This window comes from Plectropomus leopardus, chromosome 13 (genome assembly GCF_008729295.1).
Source record: "Plectropomus leopardus isolate mb chromosome 13, YSFRI_Pleo_2.0, whole genome shotgun sequence".
NCBI classification, from domain to species: Eukaryota; Metazoa; Chordata; class Actinopteri; order Perciformes; family Serranidae; genus Plectropomus; species Plectropomus leopardus.
In genome coordinates, this window is record NC_056475.1 from 374,616 (window position 1) to 399,540 (window position 24,925).

The 24,925-nt window shown below is 41.2% G+C and overlaps 6 protein-coding genes across 6 annotated transcripts; 4 read left to right on the top strand and 2 right to left on the bottom strand.

The window, feature by feature from the left end:
• The first annotated feature begins 704 nt into the window (after positions 1–704).
• On the top strand, positions 705–1,667 carry LOC121952672 (olfactory receptor 5AC2-like). The gene has a single exon (XM_042499474.1). It carries the CDS (start codon positions 717–719, stop codon positions 1,665–1,667), a length of 951 nt encoding a protein of 316 aa, XP_042355408.1. The 5' UTR covers positions 705–716.
• Positions 1,668–4,836: 3,169 nt separating this feature from the next.
• On the top strand, positions 4,837–5,784 carry LOC121952614 (olfactory receptor 146-like). The gene has a single exon (XM_042499394.1). The coding sequence runs from the start codon at positions 4,840–4,842 to the stop codon at positions 5,782–5,784; it is 945 nt and encodes a 314-aa protein (XP_042355328.1). The 5' UTR covers positions 4,837–4,839.
• Positions 5,785–8,968: 3,184 nt separating this feature from the next.
• LOC121952276 (putative olfactory receptor 52L2) lies at positions 8,969–9,934 on the top strand. The gene has a single exon (XM_042498848.1). The coding sequence runs from the start codon at positions 8,990–8,992 to the stop codon at positions 9,932–9,934; it is 945 nt and encodes a 314-aa protein (XP_042354782.1). The 5' UTR covers positions 8,969–8,989.
• Positions 9,935–11,856: 1,922 nt separating this feature from the next.
• Positions 11,857–14,988, top strand: or6at1 (odorant receptor, family 6, subfamily AT, member 1). The gene is made up of 4 exons (XM_042499476.1): positions 11,857–11,899; positions 12,990–13,174; positions 13,278–13,940; positions 14,824–14,988. Exons 1-4 carry the CDS (start codon positions 11,857–11,859, stop codon positions 14,986–14,988), a joined length of 1,056 nt encoding a protein of 351 aa, XP_042355410.1.
• Positions 14,989–17,086: 2,098 nt separating this feature from the next.
• Positions 17,087–18,046, bottom strand: LOC121952676 (olfactory receptor 52D1-like). The gene has a single exon (XM_042499477.1). The coding sequence runs from the start codon at positions 18,044–18,046 to the stop codon at positions 17,087–17,089; it is 960 nt and encodes a 319-aa protein (XP_042355411.1).
• A 3,701-nt stretch (positions 18,047–21,747) lies between these two features.
• LOC121952507 (olfactory receptor 5B17-like) lies at positions 21,748–23,604 on the bottom strand. Its single transcript, XM_042499237.1, has 2 exons — positions 22,705–23,604; positions 21,748–21,902 (listed from the first exon to the last, which is right to left on the bottom strand). Exons 1-2 carry the CDS (start codon positions 23,602–23,604, stop codon positions 21,843–21,845), a joined length of 960 nt encoding a protein of 319 aa, XP_042355171.1. The 3' UTR covers positions 21,748–21,842.
• Positions 23,605–24,925: the final 1,321 nt, after the last annotated feature.

Consider the following 24,925-nt stretch of genomic DNA (forward strand, 5'->3'; position numbering starts at 1 on the left):
AAACATGAGCCACAGCACCATTAAATCTGCTGAATATTTATACTCCCTGGAGGATGAACCCTGGTTGCCACTCAGAGGCCAAAATGTTAACCATCTCATAATAATTTAGGCCTCTTGCCAAGAAGTTGGCTTCACGTTAACGCTCCCCAGTTTTAACTGAGAGCATGACGCTTCTACTAACTCCCCCCTCATCCCCCGCTGATCCTCAGATCCATATTTCCTTTCTGAAATACTGAAAAATTTGATTATTTATGCAATACATTGATTTTTGAAGCTCAATGCTCGTACTACCCAAGCTCTAGAATTATAAACTGACTGACATGTTTAGCGGTCCTGTGGCTGGAACATCGTCTGTGTTGTGCGTATATTATTCTTAATGTTACATCAGGTATTGAAGGTGAAGTGATTCCCCTGATGGTAAAATCATGTTGATAAAGTCAGAGATCTTCATTGCTGCTGATGAATGCTGACTGCATGCAGAGATGACTGAAGACTGATGAACCTCAGTCACTGAGCAGGTGCTGCTGTTACGAACATCAAACATCTCTGATTAGAAAAATGCATTTTCAGAGACTCTAAATATATGCAAAGATGTTTAAATGTGAATGTGTTGTTGTCAGTGTTTCTTTGTGTGTAACTAATCTCAAGTCTTAACATAACTTCGATTGCCAAGACTTCATCCAAACTGCATATTGTACTTTAGTCATTTCAGGTCGATGGAAAACTACACCTACAACAGCCCCACACTGCAGCTGGAGGGATTTAAGGTCACAAAGGACACCATGTACCTGATCTTTTCCTCGTTCCTTATCTCCTACATTCTTATAATGGTTTTGAATATTGGCATCACGGTTCTAATTATCACTGACAAAACCCTTCACGAGCCCATGTATCTCCTTTTTTGCAACCTGTCGGTCAGTGACATCGTTGGAAGTACTCATATTGTGCCTCGTTTGATTCGGGATATCTTGCTGCCGCCCTCTGAGCGTCTCATCACTTATTATGAGTGTGTGGTCCAAGCTTTCATCACACAGTTGTTCGGCACCACGTCCCACACCGTGCTCATGATTATGGCGTTTGACAGATACGTGGCCATCTGTGACCCGCTGCGTTATCCTTCAATAATGACCAACAGGATGGTGATCAAGCTGACGGCGTCCGCCTGGGGAGTGGCGTTTGTTTTGGTCGGGATTCTGCTGGGTTTGACCATACGGCTGAACCGGTGCAGGACTCTGATCACAAACCCTTACTGTGACAACGCCTCGCTGTTTAAACTGTCCTGTGAGAGCGTGTTCATTAATAATGTTTACGGCCTCACCTTCACCGTCGTCCTGTTCACAGCTTCTATCGGCACGATGGTCCTCACCTACACTAAGATCACAGTCGTCTGTCTCACCAGTAAGAACAAGTCTTTGAACAGCAAAGCTCTGAAGACCTGCAGCACTCACCTGCTTGTGTATCTGATTATGGTGTTTAATGGGATGTCTATTATTACACTTCACCGCTTCCCTCAGTACTCTGACTACAGAAAACTCTGCACCATTTTGTTTCACATCATTCCTGGAAGTCTAAACCCCATCATTTATGGCCTGCAGTCCAAAGAGGTAAATAAGTTTTTGTCAAAGTGCTGTAAGTCCAAGAAGGTTTTGCCATCATTAAAAAAGTAGTTTCTAGGCGTTTGTATAGAAAATGATATCAACACAAAAAACATTTATCATCATGCATGCCCCAATACATATTCTTGTGTTTGTCTTTAAAAGTGCTCGCTTTAAAAGATAAATTCTCTGGATGTTTTCTTATTTCAAATTTCTAGGAATTATTAGGAAAATGCACTTTATTGCATCCATCTTTTAAAAATATATATAGATATATCAGTTATAATATCCATACCTTACTTACTGTCTTATCTATTTTGTTACAGTTCTGTGCTGAACTTCTCCTCTTTTCTTGAAATAAAATGTACAAACCATTTCTGAGATTAATGCTCTTCAAATTTATTAAAAATGAAGTATATGACAACAAAATTACAGAAAGCTTTGATAAGTTTTTTTTTTAATCCATAAATCTCAAGTTTTATCCAAATATAAAAACAAATGACCTTTTCCTAAAAATGCATCATACATGTAGAGGACAGTATTTGTTAAATTACCATGGAGCCCAATTATGGAAGTTGAATTTGTTAACTGATTCAATGTCGAAATACAAAAAGGAACTTTGATGTAGTTTGTGGCTTTTGCATATCTGCATAGTATTGCTTTATATAATGTTTTTCTTTCTTTTCAGTAGTGATGATCAGCTGCGGGAAATGTATTTATATTATTATTATTATGATTATTATTATTATTCATATTATTATATCAGCTGAGAAACCCCCCCAAAAAACATCACAGTGTATTAGAGTACTCCATATGAACTGGGAATAGAGTGTATTATCTTTGCTGTGTTTGTCTAGCAGGGAGCTGAAATATTCATGTAAATAAATCAAATAAATAAGTTATAGGGCTAATTGTTACCTTTTATACTTTATAGGATAATGTTTTTGTAAAACCGTAACAATCACAAGGCACTACCATCAGTAATTATTTAAAGATGCAACTAGAGCGACACGTGACGACTCGGGATGAACAGATAATTTGTAATTTTACAGTTTCTGGACGTGATAAACGGGGTGAAAGTCCTACTGGTTATTTTCAAAGAAAACCTGCCTTACGAAAGGAAGACAGGTTTTCTTTGAAATGAACTATAAAATAAATATAAAACACAGCCATTTAAGTTTGGTTGTCCTTTCTATGAGCAAAAATAAAAACTTACCTGAAGTGTGAGGTGGAAATATGGAGGACAGCAGGACATCAAGAGACATCACGGTCCTCTCCATGTCTAAGAAGTAAATACAATAAATCAACCAACAGCTCATTAACTTTATCATTCGGAGGTTTTAACTTTGACGGCGTCAAACACACTCGAAGTACACAGAAACATCGACTGCTAATGCTAATGCTGTTAGCATGCTAACACGCTAATCCTGGTTTGCATCAAAGCTTTTATGAACTAAATCAAACTGTTACGCTATTAAAATACACACACACACACACACACACACACACACACACACACACGTATCTACCTGCTGCGGATTACATCAAGTCCTCTAACAGGTGAAATTACTCTCTGTTGATCAAAGATACATCTGCTAACACACTGACAGCTCAGTGTCTTTAGCATGCTAATCGCGATTAGCATCAAAACTTTTACAAACTACATCAAATTGGCGCAGTATCAAAATATACACACACATATTTATCATCTGTAGATTACATTAAGTCCCTAAACAGGATTTTTACGCTCTGTTAACAGAAGACGTGGACAAATATCTGCTAGCATCAAATATGTTCACGAAGCTAACTATATCCAGCTAACTAGCTAACGTTATCTCTAAAATGTGACTAATATTTGGGTATAAAACAGTAAAAAAAAGTACTTTCACATCCTGAACAGAGTTCCTGAGGGACTCCACACTCACCTGACCCAACAAAGACACCATGCTGCCAGTGAAACCAGTTCAAACCGGGTCTGACGGCGCAGACTGGTCAGTCAGTCTATTGCTGGTTTGATGTTTTACACCGGCCATGTTAGCAGTCTAATTAAAAATAAAGTGGAAAATTAAAGTGATTGACTCTGTGAACAGTTTTTGTCCTTTTAGTCTCCATAAGGTGTCAGAGACATAAAACAGCATCATAATAGAGCTTGTTGATCAAAAAAAAAGAGCCAGAGGAGGATCCCCCACACCCCCGATATTAAGACCCTAATGTCCCAAAATCATTGAAATATACCAAAATTCAAGTCACATATCCTAAAATCTAGAAACATCCTAAATTCTGAGAAATATTGCAAAAATCCAAAAAAATGTCCTAAAATCTGAGAAATTTCTGAAAATCCTAGAAACGTCCTTAAATCTTAAAAATGTCCTAAAATCTAAGAAAAAAGAAAAAAGTTTAATTTTTAGTTTTAACGATATATCTGTATTTGGCTAGTTGCAAACTAGTCAGTCATATTTGTATTTTCTTAAACATGTTAACGAAACAGGACTGGCAGATCTCTGAACTTTATTATTGGTAAAATCCTCTTAGTCATGATCAACTTAAGTCAGATTTACTTGATTTCCTGAAGTTGCAAACACTTGAGAAAGAACAAGGTAATTCTACATGTCATTTTTAAGTTGTAACAACTTCACAAAATTCAGCAAATACAGATACATTTTAATTAAACTCAAAAATTAGATTTAATCTGTCATCTTACTGATGGAAAATAAATTGTCTCATGCACATGTGATTATTGGACTTTACTGGAATACATCCATAAAATAAAAGAGGGGAAATCATTTTATCGAGTTTATTTAGTATTATTCTTTGTAAACAAACGATTCCACCGTAGCAACATGTCATTGTGCATTTTTTGTTTTTCCATCCTGCTGTTTTTCACATCGTTCAAAAGGTGTGTCCGTCTACCTGATGTGAAAGCATCGATCCACCACGATTACATAATGTTGCATCTTAAATCATCTGTGTTTATGGCTCCCCTGACAGTAAAACTACGACTATATAAAACTGCAGTGGAAGAGAAGGTCTTCTTTGGTAGATGATCCGTCAGCCGACAGACGGAGAGGCAGAAGACTCACAGCAGGTATGACAGCAGGATTTTGGATAACAAAGTCTTTTCCTAACAGTGTTTTTCTGGCTTTCATCTTTTGTTGAACGTCATTATTTGGTATATATTATCCTGTTTGGTTTTTTTTTAGCTATGAAGTCTTTGAGTGTATCAGACATTTCTTGTTTCAGGCTGATGGAAAACTGCACCTACAACAGCTTCACTCTCCGGCTGGAGGGGCTGAACGTCTCAGAGGACTCTGTCCACCCTCTCTTTCTCTTCTTCTTTTTCTCCTACATTATCATAATGCTTATCAACGCAGGCATTGCTGTTCTGGTTTTTATTGACAAAAACCTCCATCAGCCCATGTATCTCCTCTTCTGCAACCTGCCGGTCAATGACATAGTCGGAAACTCGATCATGGTTCCTCGTCTGCTGATTGACATGTTGAGGCCTCCCTCCGAGCGCCTCATCAGTTATTACGAATGTTTGGTCCAAGCTTTTAGCACGCACATGTTCGGCACCACGTCCCACACCGTGCTCATGATTATGGCGTTTGACAGATACGTGGCCATCTGTGACCCGCTGCGTTACCCTTCAATAATGACCAACAAGACGCTCATCAAGCTGACGGCGTCCGCCTGGGGAGTGGCGTTTGTTTGTGTCGGGATTCTGCTGGGTTTGACCATACGGCTGAACCGGTGCAGGACTCTGATCACAAACCCTTTCTGTGACAACGCCTCGCTGTTTAAACTGTCCAATGAGAGTGCGTTTATTAATAATGTTTACGGCCTCACCTTCACCGTCGTCCTGTTCACAGCTTCTATCGGCTCGATGGTCCTCACCTACACTAAGATCACAGTCGTCTGTCTCACCAGTAAGAACAAGTCTTTGAACAGCAAAGCTCTGAAGACCTGCAGCACTCACCTGGTTGTGTATCTGATTATGCTCATCAGTGGATTTATTGTCATTATTCTGCATCGCTTCCCTCAGTACTCAGACTACAGGAAACTTTGTGCCATCCTGTTTCATATCATCCCTGGAAGCCTAAACCCCATCATCTATGGCGTGCAGTCTGCAGAAATCTGCAAATCCTTGTCAAAATTATTCCGATCCAAACCAGTTCTGCCCTTATTCTGAGATTTGAAAGACAAAGCATTTACGCATTGTGAAAAATAATGAAATGTAAGTTAAAATGCTTCTTTTGTCAACCATTTGAAACCTACATATGCATACACCAATTTTAAGTTTTATTTGTTTGTTTTTTTATCTTTGAGAACTTTTTTCTTTTGATTTCATGTTTTTTGTGTATGTTGTAGAGGGTCTTTTACAAAAAAAACCATTTAAATTACAAATTGTAACACAGCAATACAGGAAGAACGCCTTTAGCAAGGCACTATAGGTGAGAATCAGGGTGCACACTGGACAGGTTACCTGTCTATCACAGGGCTGACACTGTTTTCCTGAAATATGGCACAAGCAAAAACTGGAAAAGCAATTAGGCAGCGGACTTGTTACCATTTTCAATAGAACATGTAAACATATGTCATGCTTTACGGGACAGGAGCACAATACCGTGAGATATAAGCCATATGACTAAACAATACATAGAGAGAGCGGGAGGAGATAGAGAGATATTGCAAAAACAATAATAATAATTGCAAGACAAAGGAGTAAAGAGGCTCCGGAGAAGTAGCCGAGTTATTGATATTCAGTAACAGGACATGAATGTTTGCAGACGAGGAGAGAGAGAGGAGCTCGGCGTATCATAGGAGGTCCGCCAGCAGACTAAGCCTATATTAGCCTCACTGGGGGCTGGTCCAAGACAAGCCTGAGCCAGCCCTAACCATAAACCTTATCAAAAAAGAAAGTCTCAACTCTACTCTTAAATGTGGCAAGACACAAGGAGACAAGAGCTCAGTGTATCCTTAGAAATCTGCCGGCAGAGTAGGCCTATATAAGCCTCACTAAGGGCTGGTCTAAGGCAAACCTGAGCCAGCCCTAGCTATGAGATTTATTAAAGAAGACAGTCCAAACTCTTAAATGCAGGAAGAGAGTGGGAGAGAGAAGGAGAAAGAAACTCAGTGTATCACAGAAAGACTCAGCCTACGTCAGCCTAACTAGGGGCTGGTTCAAGGCGAGCCTGAGCCAGCCCTAACTAAAAGCTCTATCAAAGAGTTCAAGCCTCCTTGAACCAAACTGGAAGATGGTTCCACAAAAGAGGAGCGTGGTAATTGAAGGCTCTGGCTCCCACCCTACTTTGAATTATGTAGTTTGTCCAAATTCTGTTGCTTGACCACTTTACCAGGCATAATAACACAGCGTGAACCCCAGGGGATGGTGCCGCCGTCTGAAAAAAAATAAAAATGGCTTGAAATCCACATTATATTCTCTGTAAAGGCCAGTTTTTGTTACTTCTGTCCCAACTTCTTTTGAAACATGTTACAGCATCAAATTCAGAATGAGTGTATATTTACAAAAAACAATAAAGTTTATTAGTTTGAAAGTGAAATATCTGGTCTCTGTACTGTATTCAAGTAAATATTGGTCAAAAAGTATTTAAAAATCACTGCATTCTGTGTTCATTTGCATTTAACACAGCGTCCTAACTTTTTGGAACTGAGGATATAAACTCATGATGAAAGCGTGCACGGACGCCTCAGCTTTTCTCTCCCCCTACATGTAATTTATATGTATGAATTCAGATTTTATGAGTTGTTGGGATGATGGTTTTATTGTTTTTAATGTTCCTTTGAATCTATTCTCTTTGTACCTCTCCCAGGAATTACACATACTGTAAATGTCATTGTACAGCTTCGTTGCATTTTTTTATTTTTCCATTTATTTCTTTATAATATTACTGTGATTCTGCATCTTGGAAACGTGGGCTCCCCCTGCCGGAAAAACTGGTGTTAAAATAAAAAAATAAAAAAATGTTATAATCGGAGTCCTATTTTGACTATTTAAAAAATGTTCCAGTTCAATAATTTGGTGTTGAGGCTCTCGGGGGCTCACTGTGTTACAGTAGAACATGTCAGGCTGAATAATAACACCACACGAGGCGTTACGGAGAGTTACACAACATGCTGAAGCTTGTTTACGATGACATAATGTTTGTCGGAGGTTTTCCCAGAAAGAGACGCGCCGATAAAACAGACAGGACTGTTTGCAGAGGGCCTGCAGGGGAGCGCTGCACTGATGCTTTTCTCACTTTACATTCAGTGATTTCTTCATGCAGCTCAGTTCAGCTGCAAACACACTGTTAGAGGGCAACTAGGCAACTTATCAAGGTTTTATTGTAAACTGAATCAAATGAGAAGGTGAACGTTCACACAGATTTAAACAGGTACAAAGATCCGTTTATTCAGCTGTTTGTTTTGGAGCATCTGGATTCTGCAGCTGATTGTGAACGTCTGATGGCGCCGAGCTGAAGCGCTGTTCAACATGTTTATGCTGTTTTTCTTTCAACATGAATTCTGTTGATGCATCAGTAATTTACAGTTAACTTTATGGAGTACACTTCAGTGCCACCTCTGTGATTTATTTTTGCACCTCCTGAAAAAATTACACAGCTTCCGTTACACATAATTATCTTTTTTTTTTTTAAAATTAACTGTATTTTTTGTTTAATATAATAACTAAGAATATAATATTGTTATATGGAGTGAAATTTTGCACACTGTTAATAATGATTCAGAGGGAATATCAATATTTTTGCATTCTATCTTTACATTGTAAAAAAAAAGCTATAAGATATTCTTTTATTCTATATAGTATGTTTTTATATTTTATTTTTGTTTTTGTTTTCTATTTTGGCTCATAAAATTAAATTGCTTAACTTTTACATATTAACATTTTTGCACATCTTGCAAAGATTCAAAGTTTGTCAATCTATTATTATGCACTAAACTTTTGCACATCCTGCAAAAAAATGACAATTTTGTCATTTTAAAACAGTGAGTTTTAACATATTTGTCATCTTTTGTAAATGACCCATTTTAATGTAATTTCTGTATATTACTGTATATTACTGTCTCACAGGAAACTTTTGCACATCACTTTTTCTGCACAACCTGCAAAAATGTTGTTTTGTCATTCTAAAACTGTATTTTGGTATTTCTGTATTATAAACTATTAATATAATATAATTTTTTCATATTTTTATCACAGTTTTTGAGTGTTGGTCTTTTTCATAAACTGTTGAGATTGAAAGGTTGAAAAGCAACAAGATTCATATCAGATTTCTGATATATTTTTCTTTGGTTGCAGAATTTAAACATCAGTTTGTGCGTTATTAAGTTTATCCCGTACTCTCTCTCTCTCGTTTTATTTCTGCACGGCTCAGATGGAAAACTTGACGTACAACAGCCTGACTCTCCAGCTGGAGGGGTTAAGGGTCAACAAGACGAACAAGTACCCCGTCTTCTTTTTCCTGCTCTCGGCGTACGTCTTCATCCTGACCGCCAACGTGGGCATTCTGATCCTGATCTGGACGGAGCGGAGCCTCCAGCAGCCGATGTATCTCCTCTTCTGTAACCTGTCGGTCAACGACGTCATGGGAAACTCCCTGCTGGTTCCTCGGGTGCTCGCCGACATCCTGGTGCCGCCGTCCGAGCGCCTCATTCACTACTACGAGTGTGTGATGCAGGCGTTCACCACGCACATGTTCGGCACCAACGCTCACACGGTGCTCATGATCATGGCGTTTGACAGATACGTGGCCATCTGCAACCCGCTGCACTACGCCTCCATCATGACCAACAGGATGGTGATCAGGCTGACGGTGTCGGCGTGGGGAGTGGCGTTTGTTCTGGTGGCGGTTCTGCTTGGTCTGACCATCCGGCTGAACCGTTGCAGGACTCTGATCACAAACCCGTACTGCGACAACGCATCACTGTTCAAGCTCTCCTGCGAGAACGTGTTCATCAACAACATCTACGGCCTCACCTTCACCGTTGTGCTGTTCTCGTCCTCCATCGGCAGCATCGTCGTCACCTACTCCAAGATCACCGCCGCCTGTCTGACCAGTAAGAGCAAGTCCCTGAACAGGAAGGCCCTGAAGACCTGCAGCACTCACCTGTGCCTCTACCTGATCATGCTCGTCAGCGGGCTGATCATCATCACCCTCCACCGCTTCCCGCAGTACGCAGAGTACCGCAAGATTTCAGCCATCCTCTTCAACGTCGTCCCCGGCAGCCTGAACCCCGTCATCTACGGCCTGCAGTCACAGGAAATACACAAGTGTCTGTCAAACATGTTCCACCTGAAGAGAGTTATGCCATCATTCTGATCCTGGAAAATGATAAATTAGTCCAGATGCACCGATTGTGAAATTTTGAGCCGATGTTTGTTCATTTTGTTCTTGTTATTTTGCTTCAGGAGAAAAAAGAAACCTTCATTAAAAAATAACTGAACTGTTTTAAAGTCATTCAGTCCTTCATTTTCTTTGAATGAGCACAAATAAAATCAAACACAAGATAACTAGAGCGTAACATGTAGCCGCAGGAGTCCTGACAAAGCGGCAACATGTGACGACTGTTTTGTATCCAGGGTTAGCAGTTAGCACCAGCTGCATGTAAATGAATCCTGGATTAGCTTCATTCACCAGCCAAAATCACAAGTCATCCTTTGATTGGCTGGTAGATTTTGGGATAAGCTCACCATGGTGGCAAGTGGACATATTTCAAACCCCGATTATACAACAAGAAGTTCCAACCAATCAATCAGTTTGCTCGACAAGACATTTAGGACTCAAAATCAGCATGATAGCACATCACTCAAAAGTTCACTGCTCCACTCCTTAACCACTGCACTCAAAAAGATCCAGAAGTGTTCATCAGATGGGTGACGAGGAGGATTTCAGGGTAGTAACATAGTTCACTGAAAACTCGATGTAAAAAACCGTCCACAGTGAGATTAAATTACAGCTCAGCTTGTGAAACGTAACGGCCGACTCGCTGATGGTGTTAAATGAAAATGACCAGATGACAAAAAGCAGCATGAACCAGCATATTCTGAACAGACTCATCATGAACACTGACAAACACAGAAAAAAACAACTAAAAAGCACTCAGTCTAACACTAGGCATGATGGGAAATGTAGGCTAAGTGATTGGGCCTGCAGTGAGACGTTGTTTTTGAGAGGCTGAACTACGGCGGCTGAGAAGGGCCAACGCCATCAAGACGCAGAACGCAGTGAGATAACTGTGAAAAGATGATGCCTCTGTCTCTTTTCATTGATTTGGACTTTTGGAATTTACCTCACTCTGCGTTATTGAAAGCGTTTGTCATCTTCTCATCTTTTTGTCATCTGTTTCTGCACATATGAGTTCATTTATTTGACTGTTTAACTGCAAACAAACTGAAACTTCGATGAAATGTTGAGACTCAGACTGTCAAACTGTTTGAGTTCAACTTTACAGAAACAAGTTAAACAGAAGCACAAAGACACACAAACAGCAGCCGCTAAAGTGAGTTTCTTTGATGAATCTTTAATTAGGAGATTAATGCTCGTTTATAACCACAGAGGAAAGTCCCTCTGGTATTCTCCTGCGGCCCTGTGTACAATTTATATTTTTAATGATGTGACTTTGTGTAATTAACGTTGTTTGGTCTCAAAATAAACTCCACTGTCATCAGAAAAACGCTCAGACGCTCCTGAAAATACAAAATGTGGATGAACTAGACGGAGCGGAGCAAAGATTCACATATTCAGGTATGAATTTCTCTTTTTTGTTGCTGTTTTTGAAAAGGCAGATATGGAAAAAGATATGTTTTATGGTGTGCAGGTGTGAAGCTTTATTAACTCTTTGAAACCTGATTCAGTGAAAAAGACATTTAGCAACTTGGCAAGAAATGTCTTACAAATTTAAGAAATTAGCTTTAGAAATAAGTGTTTTTGCTTCTTCTCAGGTTTTTTTATTTTCTAATTTTAAACAAACGTCTTGCGTTTATTTTGGCTCTGTCTAGCTGAGTTGCTCGTTACCTTCTTCATATGTTTTTAAAAGAATTCAAAATCATTTGCTCAGGTTTTAAAGGGTTGATTTTTCTAAACATATGAATATTTTTTCATTTTTTGATTTAGTAACTTGCGTTAAATTCTGTGCAGACGGAGTCACATCCGAAGCTCTTCTTTTTGCAGATGAGTTTTTCTGCTGTCGCTGTGCGTTTGTCCTCCGTCCGCTGATCCGTGTGTGTGTCCTCTGAGGACAGATGGAGCTTTTCCCGCTTGATATTTCAGCTGAAAGCCCTCGAGGTCTGTGAGTGTTTCTCTGCTGCTCCTCTTCAGCTGCTCGTCATGCGCTTTTATGTTTTCAGGATGTGTGATCAGATTTAACAGAAATGTGTTTTCAGTTCAAAACGGGAGGAAAGAAATGTTGTTTCATAGACGATAATGTCTAGAAATTATGTTAAAGTTAGTAGTTAGTTTAAATTTGTGATCTGTAAAATCTTTTTTTCAGAGCTTCATTGTGTTTTTTGCCGTCATTCGTCTCAGTTCTTGTTTTTTTTCCAGCTTTATTTATTTTGCACGAAGGCTCGAAATTAAATGCTCTGAATGTACAGTGTCGTAGCTGTTAGCTACATCCTGGCTTTTATTTTGTTATATTTAATACAGAAAATGAATGATTCAGAGTGGAGGCGGCAGGTTTTGAGGTGTTGGATGTGTTGGACTCCAGGATGAACGCAGCAGCTTCAGATTTGTGGTGAATTCTCTGCAGATCGTCTGTGTGCTCTGTCACATACAGATCCTTAACGTGTTTTATGGATTTAAATGATTTTTTAAGTATTTTTTAAATTATTTATACTAATTGGGAAGCACTTTATGCTTAAGCTTGAATGGTGCTACATAAATAAAGATCATTATCATTACAGTTATATTTATATTACTATAGTTTAAACTTAAGCTTATCTTACTTAAAAAAACGAGTGAACTGAATGCCTTGATCCAGTTCACCAAATATAACTCTTAGTTTGATTTGTATTTATTTTACATCTAATTATTGAGTTAAGTCAAGTTGTATTCACTTAATTTTGTGAAATTGATGCAACTTAAACATTTCGAGTGAATTAACTTGTTTCTTCTAATTGATAGAAACTTCAGATTTTCAGAGAGATTGACTGGTAAATGGAAAGTTTCGCCCTCTGGTTCAGTTTACAGAAGTTCTCATATATTGTACAGTGCGGGTTGATTGTAGGGAAGTCGTCGGCAGGACGTCGTCGGCAGTCCTGCACCGCAACATTTTATCATTTTGTTTATAAAAAATGTAATTCAAGTGGTATTAGTAGAAGCAGTGTCTTACTTAAATGCAACACGTCTTAAATAATACTCTCTGACATCACTCCAGATTCACACCTGCCGCTGTCGACCAATCAGAGAGGCTCTGTTAACGGCACCTGGGAGTCTGATGGCGTCACCTTCTTCATCATTCAGGGCCTCGCCAGCCTCGGCGAGAAAAGGATGATCCTTTTTGTCATCCTGCTTCTGGGTTACATCATCATCCTGGGAGGAAACAGCATGATCATCTTAGTGGTACAAAATAAAACCCTCCACCAAGTTTATAAAACGTAATTTTCAATCTGACTGACATGAAATATTTAACATCGTAATTGCTGCGGCTGTGTTTCTCCTGCAGGCTTTGACTGATTCGAAGCTAAACTCTCCGATGTTCTTCTTCCTCTACAACCTCTCCTTCGTGGACATCCTCTTCACCACCACCACCATCCCCAAAATGCTCTCCGGCCTCCTGACGGATGTGAACACCATCTCCGTCCCCGGCTGTTTCTTCCAGATGCATTTTTTTGTTCAGTTGGGAGTTACTGCCTACGCTATCCTGACTGTCATGGCGTACGACCGCTACGTGGCCATCTGCGACCCTCTGCGCTACACCGCCGTCATGACTCGGCCCGTCCGGCTGCTCCTCGTTGCAGGAGCCTGGAGTTTTGCCGCCTTCTGCACGCTGCCGGCCACTTCCATGAGCTGGCGGCAGGTTTACTGCGGCCCCAATGTAGTGAGGAATGGTTGGTGCGACCTGTCAGCCGTGAGGCGCCTGGCGTGTGGTGACACCACCATACATAACATTGTGTCCATTTCTTTCGCCATACTGGCCCTGCTGACAACAGGAGTCCTCATCCTCACTTCCTACATCCTGATTGGAGTTTCAGTGTCGAGGATGGGCGTGGCTCAGAGGCTGAAGGCCTTCGGGACGTGCGCTGCCCACCTGACCGTGGTGACCATCTCTTTTGGCTCGGCCTCGTGTGTTTTCATCTCCTACCGGGTGGGAAAGTTTTCACCAGAGGTACAAGACGAATCATTAGGTCTCAATATTTACCTTTTCCTTTGCTTTAATTTCACATGGGCTAAAAAATGGTCCCTATACGGGATTGTTCAGCCGGCGCTCTCTCTGAACTCGTCAAATAGCCCACTCTGTTAGTGCTTTGGGCGTTCAGGCGTGACACCAAAAGTCACCTTCTGGGTCCGACTGGAATGCGGCTGGTAAGACCTGCTGACCTGCTTTGCTAGTCTGTCTGTACAACATCAGACAGAAACATTTTTCTTATACGCTGGTGGACGGACGGATGGCCCGTGCACATGTGACGCTGAAGGACAGCTTCAGCTTCTACACCTTACCATGTGCCTCTTTTACCGAACCATCCGTGATTTTGTTGCCTAACCTTAACCATCGTGATGGTCGGCATTGATTGCTATGTGCTGTTGTGTAAACATAACAGCGTCATCCCACCACGTGCGTTTGTTGACATGGTAACGGCATCCCTGAGTGTAAACAGCTGATACAGAAGGTGACCTAAAACGTCATCAGCAGACGCAGAAGGTCGCTGACAGAGTGGCTACTGTGACGAGTTGGGATGAGAACATGTTGGGTCCATATTGGCCTCATGCCACTCGCCCACATGGGTGGATTCATCGCCCATTTCGGCAGCCTGAAAATAACCCGTGTGGTTTCACCTCGGTGTCTGACGCAGAAATCAATGTCCAGGCGATGGCATTTGACGAGTTGTAAACTAGAACAGGTTGGCATATTTCACAGAAATTTGACATATTTTAGAGTAACTGTACTGCAGACTGATTCAAAGTGTATCATCATCGGGATCTGCTTCATGTGGGGGAGAAACACCAGATATCCTGAGTGTTCAATGAATCTAAATCTGATTCTGTTTAAGGATCGCGTCATCGTGTCCGTGCTGTTCTCCGCTCTGACACCGCTCCTGAACCCGATGATCTACAGTCTGAGGAACAAAGACCTGCGAGAGGCCATCAGGAGGACTGTGAGCCGGATCAGACCGCCTGCTGTGATTCCCACAAAGGACGTCAACACGGTGACCTGAGCGGTACGGAAACCCTGCGTCACGTCCATTTGTCCATTAAAGACTGTGCTGTGTTCAGAAAAGACGTGCTCAGTCTCCGGGAGAAAACGTTGGAACAGATACGTCATATCTGTACGTTTCATGTGTGTCATGTTAAAAAGATTTGTTCTTTAGCAGGAATGAAGCACAACACAAAGTCATGAAGGTAATTTAAATGTCAAAGTGCAATAAAAATATTTTGTCCCAATAAATAATCCTGATCTCAATCTTGATTAAAATAATCCTGATTATCATATTGCCCATAACTGTGCAGCCCTGGACGACAATAATCGTTTTAAAACTCATCTCTTAGAACTGAATTTTCTGCTGTTTGTTTGCATTAAAATTCTGAAAATTAATGAATTTTTGATATTCATGAATAGGACTGGATGTTGGTCAAAAAAATAAGTCAGTTAAAGTAGAAAATAAAAAATGATGCATATTTTTGAAAATTAGATTTTTGTGTGATGAAAGATAATTTTATTAAAATCTGTTAATCTGCAGTTACTTCTCATGGGAGAACTATGATGAAATAAATGCTTGTTTTTCTTTATCAAACGCGTCTCACCTTCATGTGTTCAGCGTTTTTGATCCACAGCTTCAGTCTGTGTCACTCTGAACACATTCAGGCCTCCAGCTGCCAAATTACAGCTAATTAAAGTCTCAGCTCAGTTCGCCCTCAGTCTGCAGTCAGAGAGCTACAGAGAGTCTGCAGATTTATCAGCGTTAACTAACAGTTATTCAGCTTATTCAGCTATTCCTGTTCATTAGGGACGGGGCTTAGTTTAGTTTAGTTTAGTTAGGGGTTTAGTTTTTAGGTATTTTTTTGTCACTCGAGTCCATAATTTCCTGTGATTCCTGACAGGATTCCCTGCTGCAGCCTCTCTGTGTCTCTGAGCTTTGTGCAGGTCTTTAGTTTCACGAGCTGCAGCTGCTCGCTCTGCAAACACCTGCAGCCTGTCTCATCATACACCTGTTTTCTCCGTGTTTTATTCTCCACAGACACAAACATGTTTTAAACTGCTGCTTCCTGCATGTTTTTCTCTGAATTAAAGACCTTCTGTCACACACTCATCCTTGTGGTAGCCTTTGAGTCGGGTTGAGAGGCATTTTGTTGTTCTAGGAAAGAAACGGCAGCTTTATTTGTGCAGCATATTTAATACACAGAATATTCAGGGCTTTACAGAGTGACAATACAAAACATATTAATGGATACAGATTTAAAGGATTACTTAAAGAATAAAAGGTCAAATTAATTACAAAATGATTTACAAATAAAAAAAAATCAAAAAGTAGAAAAAAAGAAAAAAAAACAAAGGAAGGTTCTGTAAGGTGACTCTGAGTGTAACGAAAGACGCCCATAAATAATAATAAATGTATTAAAGTGGATGTGAGGCTTTGATTTACACAGTTTTTTGGCTAATTTACTATAATACTGGTTATATTTTACACCAGGGATCAATTCCAGCGAGCCGGTGCAACTCGCCGTGTTTGTCAGCAGACTTCTGCGTCTGCATGTTACGCTCTAGGTATCCTTCTGTGTCTGCATGTTACGCTCTAGGTATACTTCTGCGTCTGCGGTTGACGTTCCAAGATGCTGCTACCGTGACACGAGCACAAGGCGTGATGCTGCTGCACGTGGTTATGTTTAGGCAACAACAGCACAAGGCGACCAACGGCGGGACGCCAACAAATACACTTGCTGGCACAGAGGTTAGGATTAGAGGAAGGAGGCACACGGTGAGGCGGAGAAATAAAACATCACATTCAAACGGGAAGAGAACACCAGACTCCTGCATGAAAGTCTGTGTTTGTTGGGTCCATCTGCTCTATAGGCGCCCTAGCGCACCATATATCATGTTGCTACTCGTTCTTTGTGACATTAATTATGTAACTCTACATTAAGGATTCAACTTTACAGTAATTCCGTAACTTTACTTTGAGGATTCAGCTTTACATTAATTACATCATTCATAGGATATCATTCTCCTAAAATTGTTCACGTTGAGGAAAATTGTGCATCAAACTCGACGTCCTCGGCTGATGAGACTTTTATTAAGACGTGTTGCAGATTCAGGCATTATTTATGGAAACCTTTTTGAACTTCGGTGGTTTTGTTCTTGTGAAACACGCTGATGATCTTCTGTCGGAGCTCATTACACTGCAGCCCATAGATGACGGGGTTCAGGGCCGGGGGGATGACGTAGAATAGGACGGACGCCACTTTCCCGTTTTCCGCCCACTCAATCCGGCGGTGAAAGATCAAGGGCATGAAGCACGCCACCAACATGATGATGTACACAGCCAGGTGGGTGGCGCAGGTCTGCAGCGCCCGGCTGTTCAGCACCTGGTTCTTGTTGTTAAAAAGCAGCGCGGCGATCCTCAGGTAGGTGAGCGTGAGGCTGGCGAGGGAGGAGCCCAGGATGACCACGGCGACGCCAAGGCCGTAGATGTGGTTAATGAGGAGATTTTCACAGGACAGCTTGAACAAGGAGGCGTTGTCGCAGAAAGGGTTAAATATAGCACGCCTGCAGCGCGACAGGCGGATGGTGAGACCCATGAGGACGGCGACAATGACGAGGGGTGCCACCCATGCGCCCACCGACAGCTTCACCAGCATCCTGGTAGTTATGATGGTGGCGTACCGCAGGGGGTTGCAGATGGCCACGTAGCGGTCGAAGGCCATGATCATGAGGACCGTGTGAGAGGTGCCGGCGATAAAGTGGGCGCAGAACGCCTGAACGACGCAGTCAATGTAGTAAACGTAGCGCTGCGTCATGGGAACCAAAATGTCGCTCAGTAAGCGAGGGATGATGGTCGTCGCTCCGAACGCATCGTTAATGCTCATATTGCAGAAGAGCAGGTACATGGGCTGCTGGAGGCTCCTCTCCATGAAGATCAGGACCACCAGGCCGAGGTTGGACACCATGATGAAGACGTAGATGAGGAGGAGGAGGACGAAGACGGGGACAGAGGACTGGGGGCTGACCTTTAACCCTTCAATGGATATTATATCCATGTTGAAAGTTTCATTCTCCATCCTGCAGAGGATCACAGACATTCAGTCAGCACTGATATCAAACCTGATCAGGATCTTTCATCAGCTGGTTCGAGCTTTGCAACAAAGAGCCTGAAACAGACCTCTGCCGGGTTTAATTTGGATTCTTACACTTGATTTACTTTCATGGTTAATGTCAGCTCATCAGAATCACACTAACATTTATTACCAAGTGATTTGCCTCAATGTTTGGCGCATAATATACAATAAACATACCAGGACGTAAAAACTCATTCTGCTGCATGCACACGGACACATTTTTAAAGTATTATACACCTAAACATGTAAAAGAGTCGCACTATCGTCACATACGCTCAATTTGCACATTTGCTCTCCTGTGAACTTTTGAACATCTCTGCACAAAACTGTTCAGCTTTCTTATTCTGAAACAGCTAAAATGTGCATATTTATCATGTTATTGTACTTTTTAGGTTACCTCTGCCATATTTTTACAGTACACTTCTCTATCTGATATTTAAGTTTTTGAATATTGCAGTGCTTTGCCTGTTTAATTATTATTCTTATTTAAGATGTTTATTGTATGTTTAATATTTGCACAAAAAATCAAAGCGAATTCCTTGTAAGTAAAACCTACTTGGTGATAAATCCTTTTCAGATTCTGATAAAACAGTCACAAAACAAATTAAGTTCACTGTCACCTTTTAAACCTTACACATCACGTTAAAAACAGAAAAGGTTTTAAATACACAAATATTAAACTGAATGTGATGAAGCAACATGTGAACCACATATTTCCTTTTTCAAATATAATCCTAATGGTCCGTTCACTGTGGTTCACCCTGCAGCAGCAGGAGAGACGCTCTGCTGCACGTAACATCGATACGGTGAAATATTCAAAGATGAAGAAGAAAGAAGACGAAAACATCGACACTGACGTTCATTTAACAGAGTAATAATAAAATGTGATTAAAGTCCAGCTCTGCCTCGTCTCTGCAGCTCCACTCCAGGTCAGCTCAGTCAGTCATGTCTAACATGTGATTTAAGTTCAGCCTGTTGAATTAACAACAAAACACCTTGAAAATATGTCTGTCTCCCGTTTCCCTCATCAGTCAGCACGGAGACAACTCAGCACATACCAGGAGATGGGTCACAAACTCATGTCCTTTAAGTTTACTTTTCCAACATCAACTTTGATTATTTCATACATAACAGCTTAAAAGCATCCTGAACAAAGACAGTTAGAAAATCATCTGATGATTCAGACACATGCAGCGTTCAGGGAGCATTGTGTGTGTGTGTGTGTGTGTGTGTGTGTGTGTGTGTGTGTGTGTGTGAGGTTTACCTCCGTTGATGTGAACCTCCTCCAGTCAGACCAGAGGTGGCCCCTCAGACACCTTTATAGTGGCCCCATGTCCTCCTGTTGCTCAACACCTTGTCACCAGGCAACTGTTGCTGTCAACTCGGCATCAGCATCATCATACATGCTGTCATGTAACCTGCAGCATGTTATTATATATCACAGTAAATGTAACTGTAATTACTTAGTTACTTAAAAAAAATAACTAATCAAAATTGTTGTTGGTGACAAACCTGAATATATCTATTTTTGTAAAAAGTTTATCTGTTCTCTGAACAAAAATTAAACAATCCAAAATAAAAAAACACTAAAAAAAACTTGCTTTTGCTTTGCTTTTTACTTTATTGATACACTCTGGATATTGATATTGATATTGATATTGATATTGATATATATGGTGGCCAGTTCCAAAACGTGTTCTGGCCTGTTCATGGTCGCCTAATCTGGGCCTATCCCGGCTGAGACATGGCTGCTCTATTATGAAGTCCTTGAAATAAATACAAGTACTCTCTGAAAAACATTCTTAAAAAAAGAAAACCTATTAATTTACTGGTGTACATAGGCAACACACTGCCACATTTATGAGAGTGAATACATACTTTAATATATTTTAGCTGGAATTTATTTGACATTAACTTAAAAGTTGGGTTGACAAAAACTAACAATGAACATTAAAACATTCAGCGTTCAAAATTCAAATCAACGTTAAAATATCAGAACGGCTCTGGCTGGAAAGAAAAACAGACGAAACCAGTTTAAACTGGTTTTCTAACAGAGCAGCTCCACAGTTGGGTTAGCGCTGTGCAAACGCTGGAGAGAGCAGTTTGGTTTTGGCCAGATCAGGTCTGCCTTTATTTTTTTACAGGAATTACGCTATTTTAAAACATTTAAGAAACTCTTTTCCTATTTTTTAATCCAAGTGTAAGCAAAGTAATAGCTAACGCTGTTTAGTACACCACAGAAGCAGCTAACGTTAGCTTAACTAAGAGGAAACAGTTGGTGTTAGCAGCAACCACCTGAAAACCACCTGAGTGAAGACTTGCTATAAGCTACAGAAGGTAAATACGTGTGCAGGCGCGTTTTTAATACTGTATTCATTTGATTTAGTTTGTAAAAGTTGTGATGCTAATCGTAGTTAGCGCGCGTTAGCATGCTAGTGGCAGTGTTAGCTCTGTGTGGCAGCAGTTCTCGTGTGTGTGTGTCATGTAGCTAAATAGCCTCTAAAACTGTCGCTGTACGATGAAGTAAATAAGGTTTTGGTCGATTAAAGAAACATCTTTTCTTGTTAGACAGCGAAAACCATGAAACTCTCCGTGGAGCCGGTGAGGAGTCGATGTTTCGAGTCAGCTACAACTTCGTTCTTAATTTACCGCCCAGTCTCACAGCCTGAAACCTCCTCACAGCTCCTCTGACCTCCATCTCCCCCGAACTTCAGGTAGCATCCGTCAGACTGATGGGTACAAACCATGCTGCATGTGTGTTTTCACTTTTGGTAGCATGAAATAGCTTTAGGATCCTTTTTAAAAAAAACAAACAGTTTATGATACTGGTAAAACTGGAATAAATTAAGGATAAAAATTGACATTGGCAATATTAATAAAAATAAAGCTAAAAATAGTGTATAAAATGCATGAAATTAAAGAAAATACATTTTAAAGAGGTTCGCGAAGCAGAATGCAAAGCAGTTAAGTTGGTGCGAGTTAAAGGCTAAAGTGAAAAAGGAATTTTTTATCTTAAAAATATTTAGTGAGCTAGTACTCAAGGATGCTTAACATGAAACGTAAAATGAAAAACAAATACAGATGAAAACAAAACACTGAAAAATTCTTACATAAATATTAATTATTATTATTAAAATTAGTGCTTATTACATGGGCAGAACATGAACTTTCATTCTTTTTTTTATTAGCACTCTCTGACACGGCCGCCGTGCCGGAGGGCGCACTGTAGCTGTGTCCCAATTCAGGGTCTGCATCCTTCGGAGGCTGCATTCGAAGGCCGATTACGTCACAGCGCTGCGCGAAGGCTGTCCCATTTGGTCACAATTCGAAGGCTCCTCCTTTCGCAGCCCACAAATGCGGCCTCCTCTTCCCTCTGTTTGGAGGACACATCGCTACTATCCTTCGCGGCCTTCCATTTCCCAAGATTCCTTGCGCGCCCGCGATCTTCAAAAATAATGGCGGCACAGAGTGGAGACTTAACTTAATGTGGGTTTTTACTCATTTGAAAATCAAACGCCAGATATGTTAAACTTAGAGGGACATTAAAATCTCATAATTTCATTCATAATACGTGACGTTAGTAATGCTAACAGTAGCCACCTAGCTGCCCCGCTGTGCTGCCCGCAGCAGAGGAGAGCTCCGCCCACAGCAGAGGAGAGCTCCGCCCACAGCAGAGGAGAGCTCCGCCCACAGCAGAGGAGAGCTCCGCCCACTGACGGAGGCTCTACTGCGCGAAAAATCAGCTTCCGACGCGGACAGAGGCACTTGTCCTCCTCCTCCAGCAAAATTTAAATAAAAAGTAAATTTTAAAAATAAAATTTTAAAAATAAAATAATTTCTTCGCTTTAGTGCCCCCCCCTCTCTCTTCCTCCCTCCCTCCCTCTCCCCCTCTCTCGGCCTCTCTCTCTTTTTCTCTCCCTCTCCCCCTCTCTCTCTCTGGCGAGCCTTGACGGCAGGAATAAACTGTCGTGGGGGTAAGGGCGGGAACATCTGGTGACACAACCAGGAAATCCTCTGAAGGCTAGACTGTCCCAATTAACAACCGTTAATGCGGCCTTCAGAGGCGACTCCTTCGGAGGTGCCTCCGAAGGAGTAGACCGTAGACCGCGTAGGCTGCGTCCTCCGAAGGATGCAGACCCTGAATTGGGACACAGCTATTCTCTGACACGGCCGCCGTGCTGGAGGGCGCACATTCTCCGATACGGCTGCACAGTGAAGGCAGTGTCAGCAGCTGGAATCGGGCCGGTTTGTTTTGCCTGGTTCTGGGGCTTCTTTCATGCCGAGTCTGGAAACCGGATGCAGTCCTACTCATTTCTTTCAGCGTGTCTTAAGATCAAGGGGAACATCAGTCTGCTAAAATAGAAAATCCTGCTCCCTCCACATCCTACACATTGGGAATAAAACAAGAGCGAGGAGAGAGTTTGGCGATTTGTAGTCACAGGACTTTTTTTTAAGCCTGGACCAAGATCCAGAACAGACGCATCGATTGGAACCCATCTGTTGACTGAGAGACCAGACAGGATACTTTGTATCAGCTCTACCAAGTGTCGCCACACTTCATCCGCATTTATTTACATTTTCTTTGTAAGTATAATCATGATTTTTTGTCTAACCGCTTTGATTTGCAGTCCGTAGATGATGGCGTTCATGGAGGGAGGCATCACATGGAACAAGATGGACGCCAGCTTTCTGTAGTCTGATAACGGAGGGAAGCGATGGAGGAGGATGATGATTAGGCCTGACACGAGCATGAGGATGTACACGGCCAGGTGAGTGGCACAGGTTTGCAGGGCACGGCTGTTCAGCACTTCACTCTTACTGCTTAAACACACGATGGCAATCCTCAGGTAGGTGAGTAAGACACTGCCGAGGGAGGCCCCCATGGTGACGGCGGCGCTGCCGAGGCCGTAAACGTGATTGACGATGATGTTTTCACATGACAGTTTGAACAAGGAGGGGTTGTCGCAGAACGGGTTGTTGACCCAGTGCCGGCAGCGCGACAGGCGGACACTGAGGCTCACCGCAACTGCGACCAGAAGGAACATTATCGCCCACGCTGACACTGACAACGTCACCACCATCCTCGTGGTCATGATGGTGGCGTACCGCAGGGGGTTGCAGATGGCCACGTAGCGGTCGAAGGCCATGACCATGAGTATCGTGTGCGAGGTGCCGCCATGAAAATGAGCGCAGAACGCCTGAATAACGCACTCGTAATAATGAATGTAGCGCTGCGTCATGGGAACAAAAACGTCGCTCAGTAAGCGAGGGATGATGGTCGTCGCCCCGAAGATGTCGTTAATGCTCATGTTGCAGAAGAGCAGGTACATGGGCTGCTGGAGGCTCCTCTCCATGAAGATCAGGACCACCAGGCCGAGGTTGGACACCACGATGAAGACGTAGATGAGGAGGAGGAGGATAAAGGCGGGGACGGAGGACTGGGGGCTGACCTTTAACCCCTCCAGCTGTAAGATATCCATATTGAAAGTTTGGTTTTCCATTCTGCAGAGAGGATGAAAACTTACAAGTCAAGCCAAACCTACTTTTCTTTTCAGAGCAACAAAATACGGATGAATACTGAAGCAAACACAACAAGAACAAAAAAACAAACGAGAACAAATTTGAGAACGACAGAAGATGAAGTCAAGTTGTCGGCTCAGATAGATCCAGCGAGAGGAGGCGGGTCTTCAGCAGCAACTTTCGGGTTTCTAATGTCGGAGCAGTTTTTATTTCAGTACATGAGTTGTTCCAAAGTTCAGGGGCCACATCAACCATGTTTTTGTGTCTGGAAACATCCAGGAGCATCTGAACGATTGACCTCAGTGCTATAAAATGTCTTAAAAACCAGCAATAAAATCTTAAAGTCAAATTTAAAACCAACAGGAAGCCAGTGGACACAGCATGTTCTCATCCAAAGTCACATTTCACAGCTTTGCAGTGGACTTCTGCGTCTACATTTACGCTCTAGGCATGTTGGAAGAGACGCTGTATTTTTCCTGTGCTGCTTTCATAACATTTAAACCGTTCAACACTCAGCAAATTGATGGGATTTCTTTCAAAAGGTGGGAAAAAGGTTATGAGCATCTCGGTAAAAAATGTTCTGCAAACGGCAAGAAATTAGTAGATTTGGAAAATGATATTTAAAAAGCTAAGGAAAAATGTCTAGGAAAAAGAGAAGAATGGCAAGGGGAAACTATATAACAATTACAACTGCATATTTTTTTACATAGATATTTATTCATTTTTCTACTAATTTTCAGGAAATTTACTTGTAGTTTTAACTAATTTCCTGATAATTAAAAAAAAACACTGAAGTCACAAGCTTTACTTCGAAAAAGATTTCAGGCTGCTGTACAGAGACAAAGTGCAAAAGAAAGTTATACACAGACATTTAATTACTGTTAAAATAATGACATTATAAATAATGGCATTAAGGAATTGTAAAACAGAGAATAATAACAAGTCTAAGACAGGTATAAAATGAGAAAGCTGGAATGTAAGAAATTGATAAATATTTGACTTAAGTGAACAGAAATCTCTCCCAAGATAACTGAAAGCAGCAGCAGAAAACAAAAATGAAATGTTTTTAGTATTTTTATGTGGACTGCCTTCTCAGCGAAACAAAACAGATCTGTGCTGATTTTGGTGAACAAATAATAAAAAAATTAACTCTAAAGCCAATGTCACCATGCTTCGATTATATAATTTTTTATTTATTTATAACAAATTGCAATTTGACTGATCATTTTTTTCTGTCATTTTATATTTCACTGTTGAGTTTTAACATGACAAACCAGTGTGAATCATTGACTGTGTGTGTGA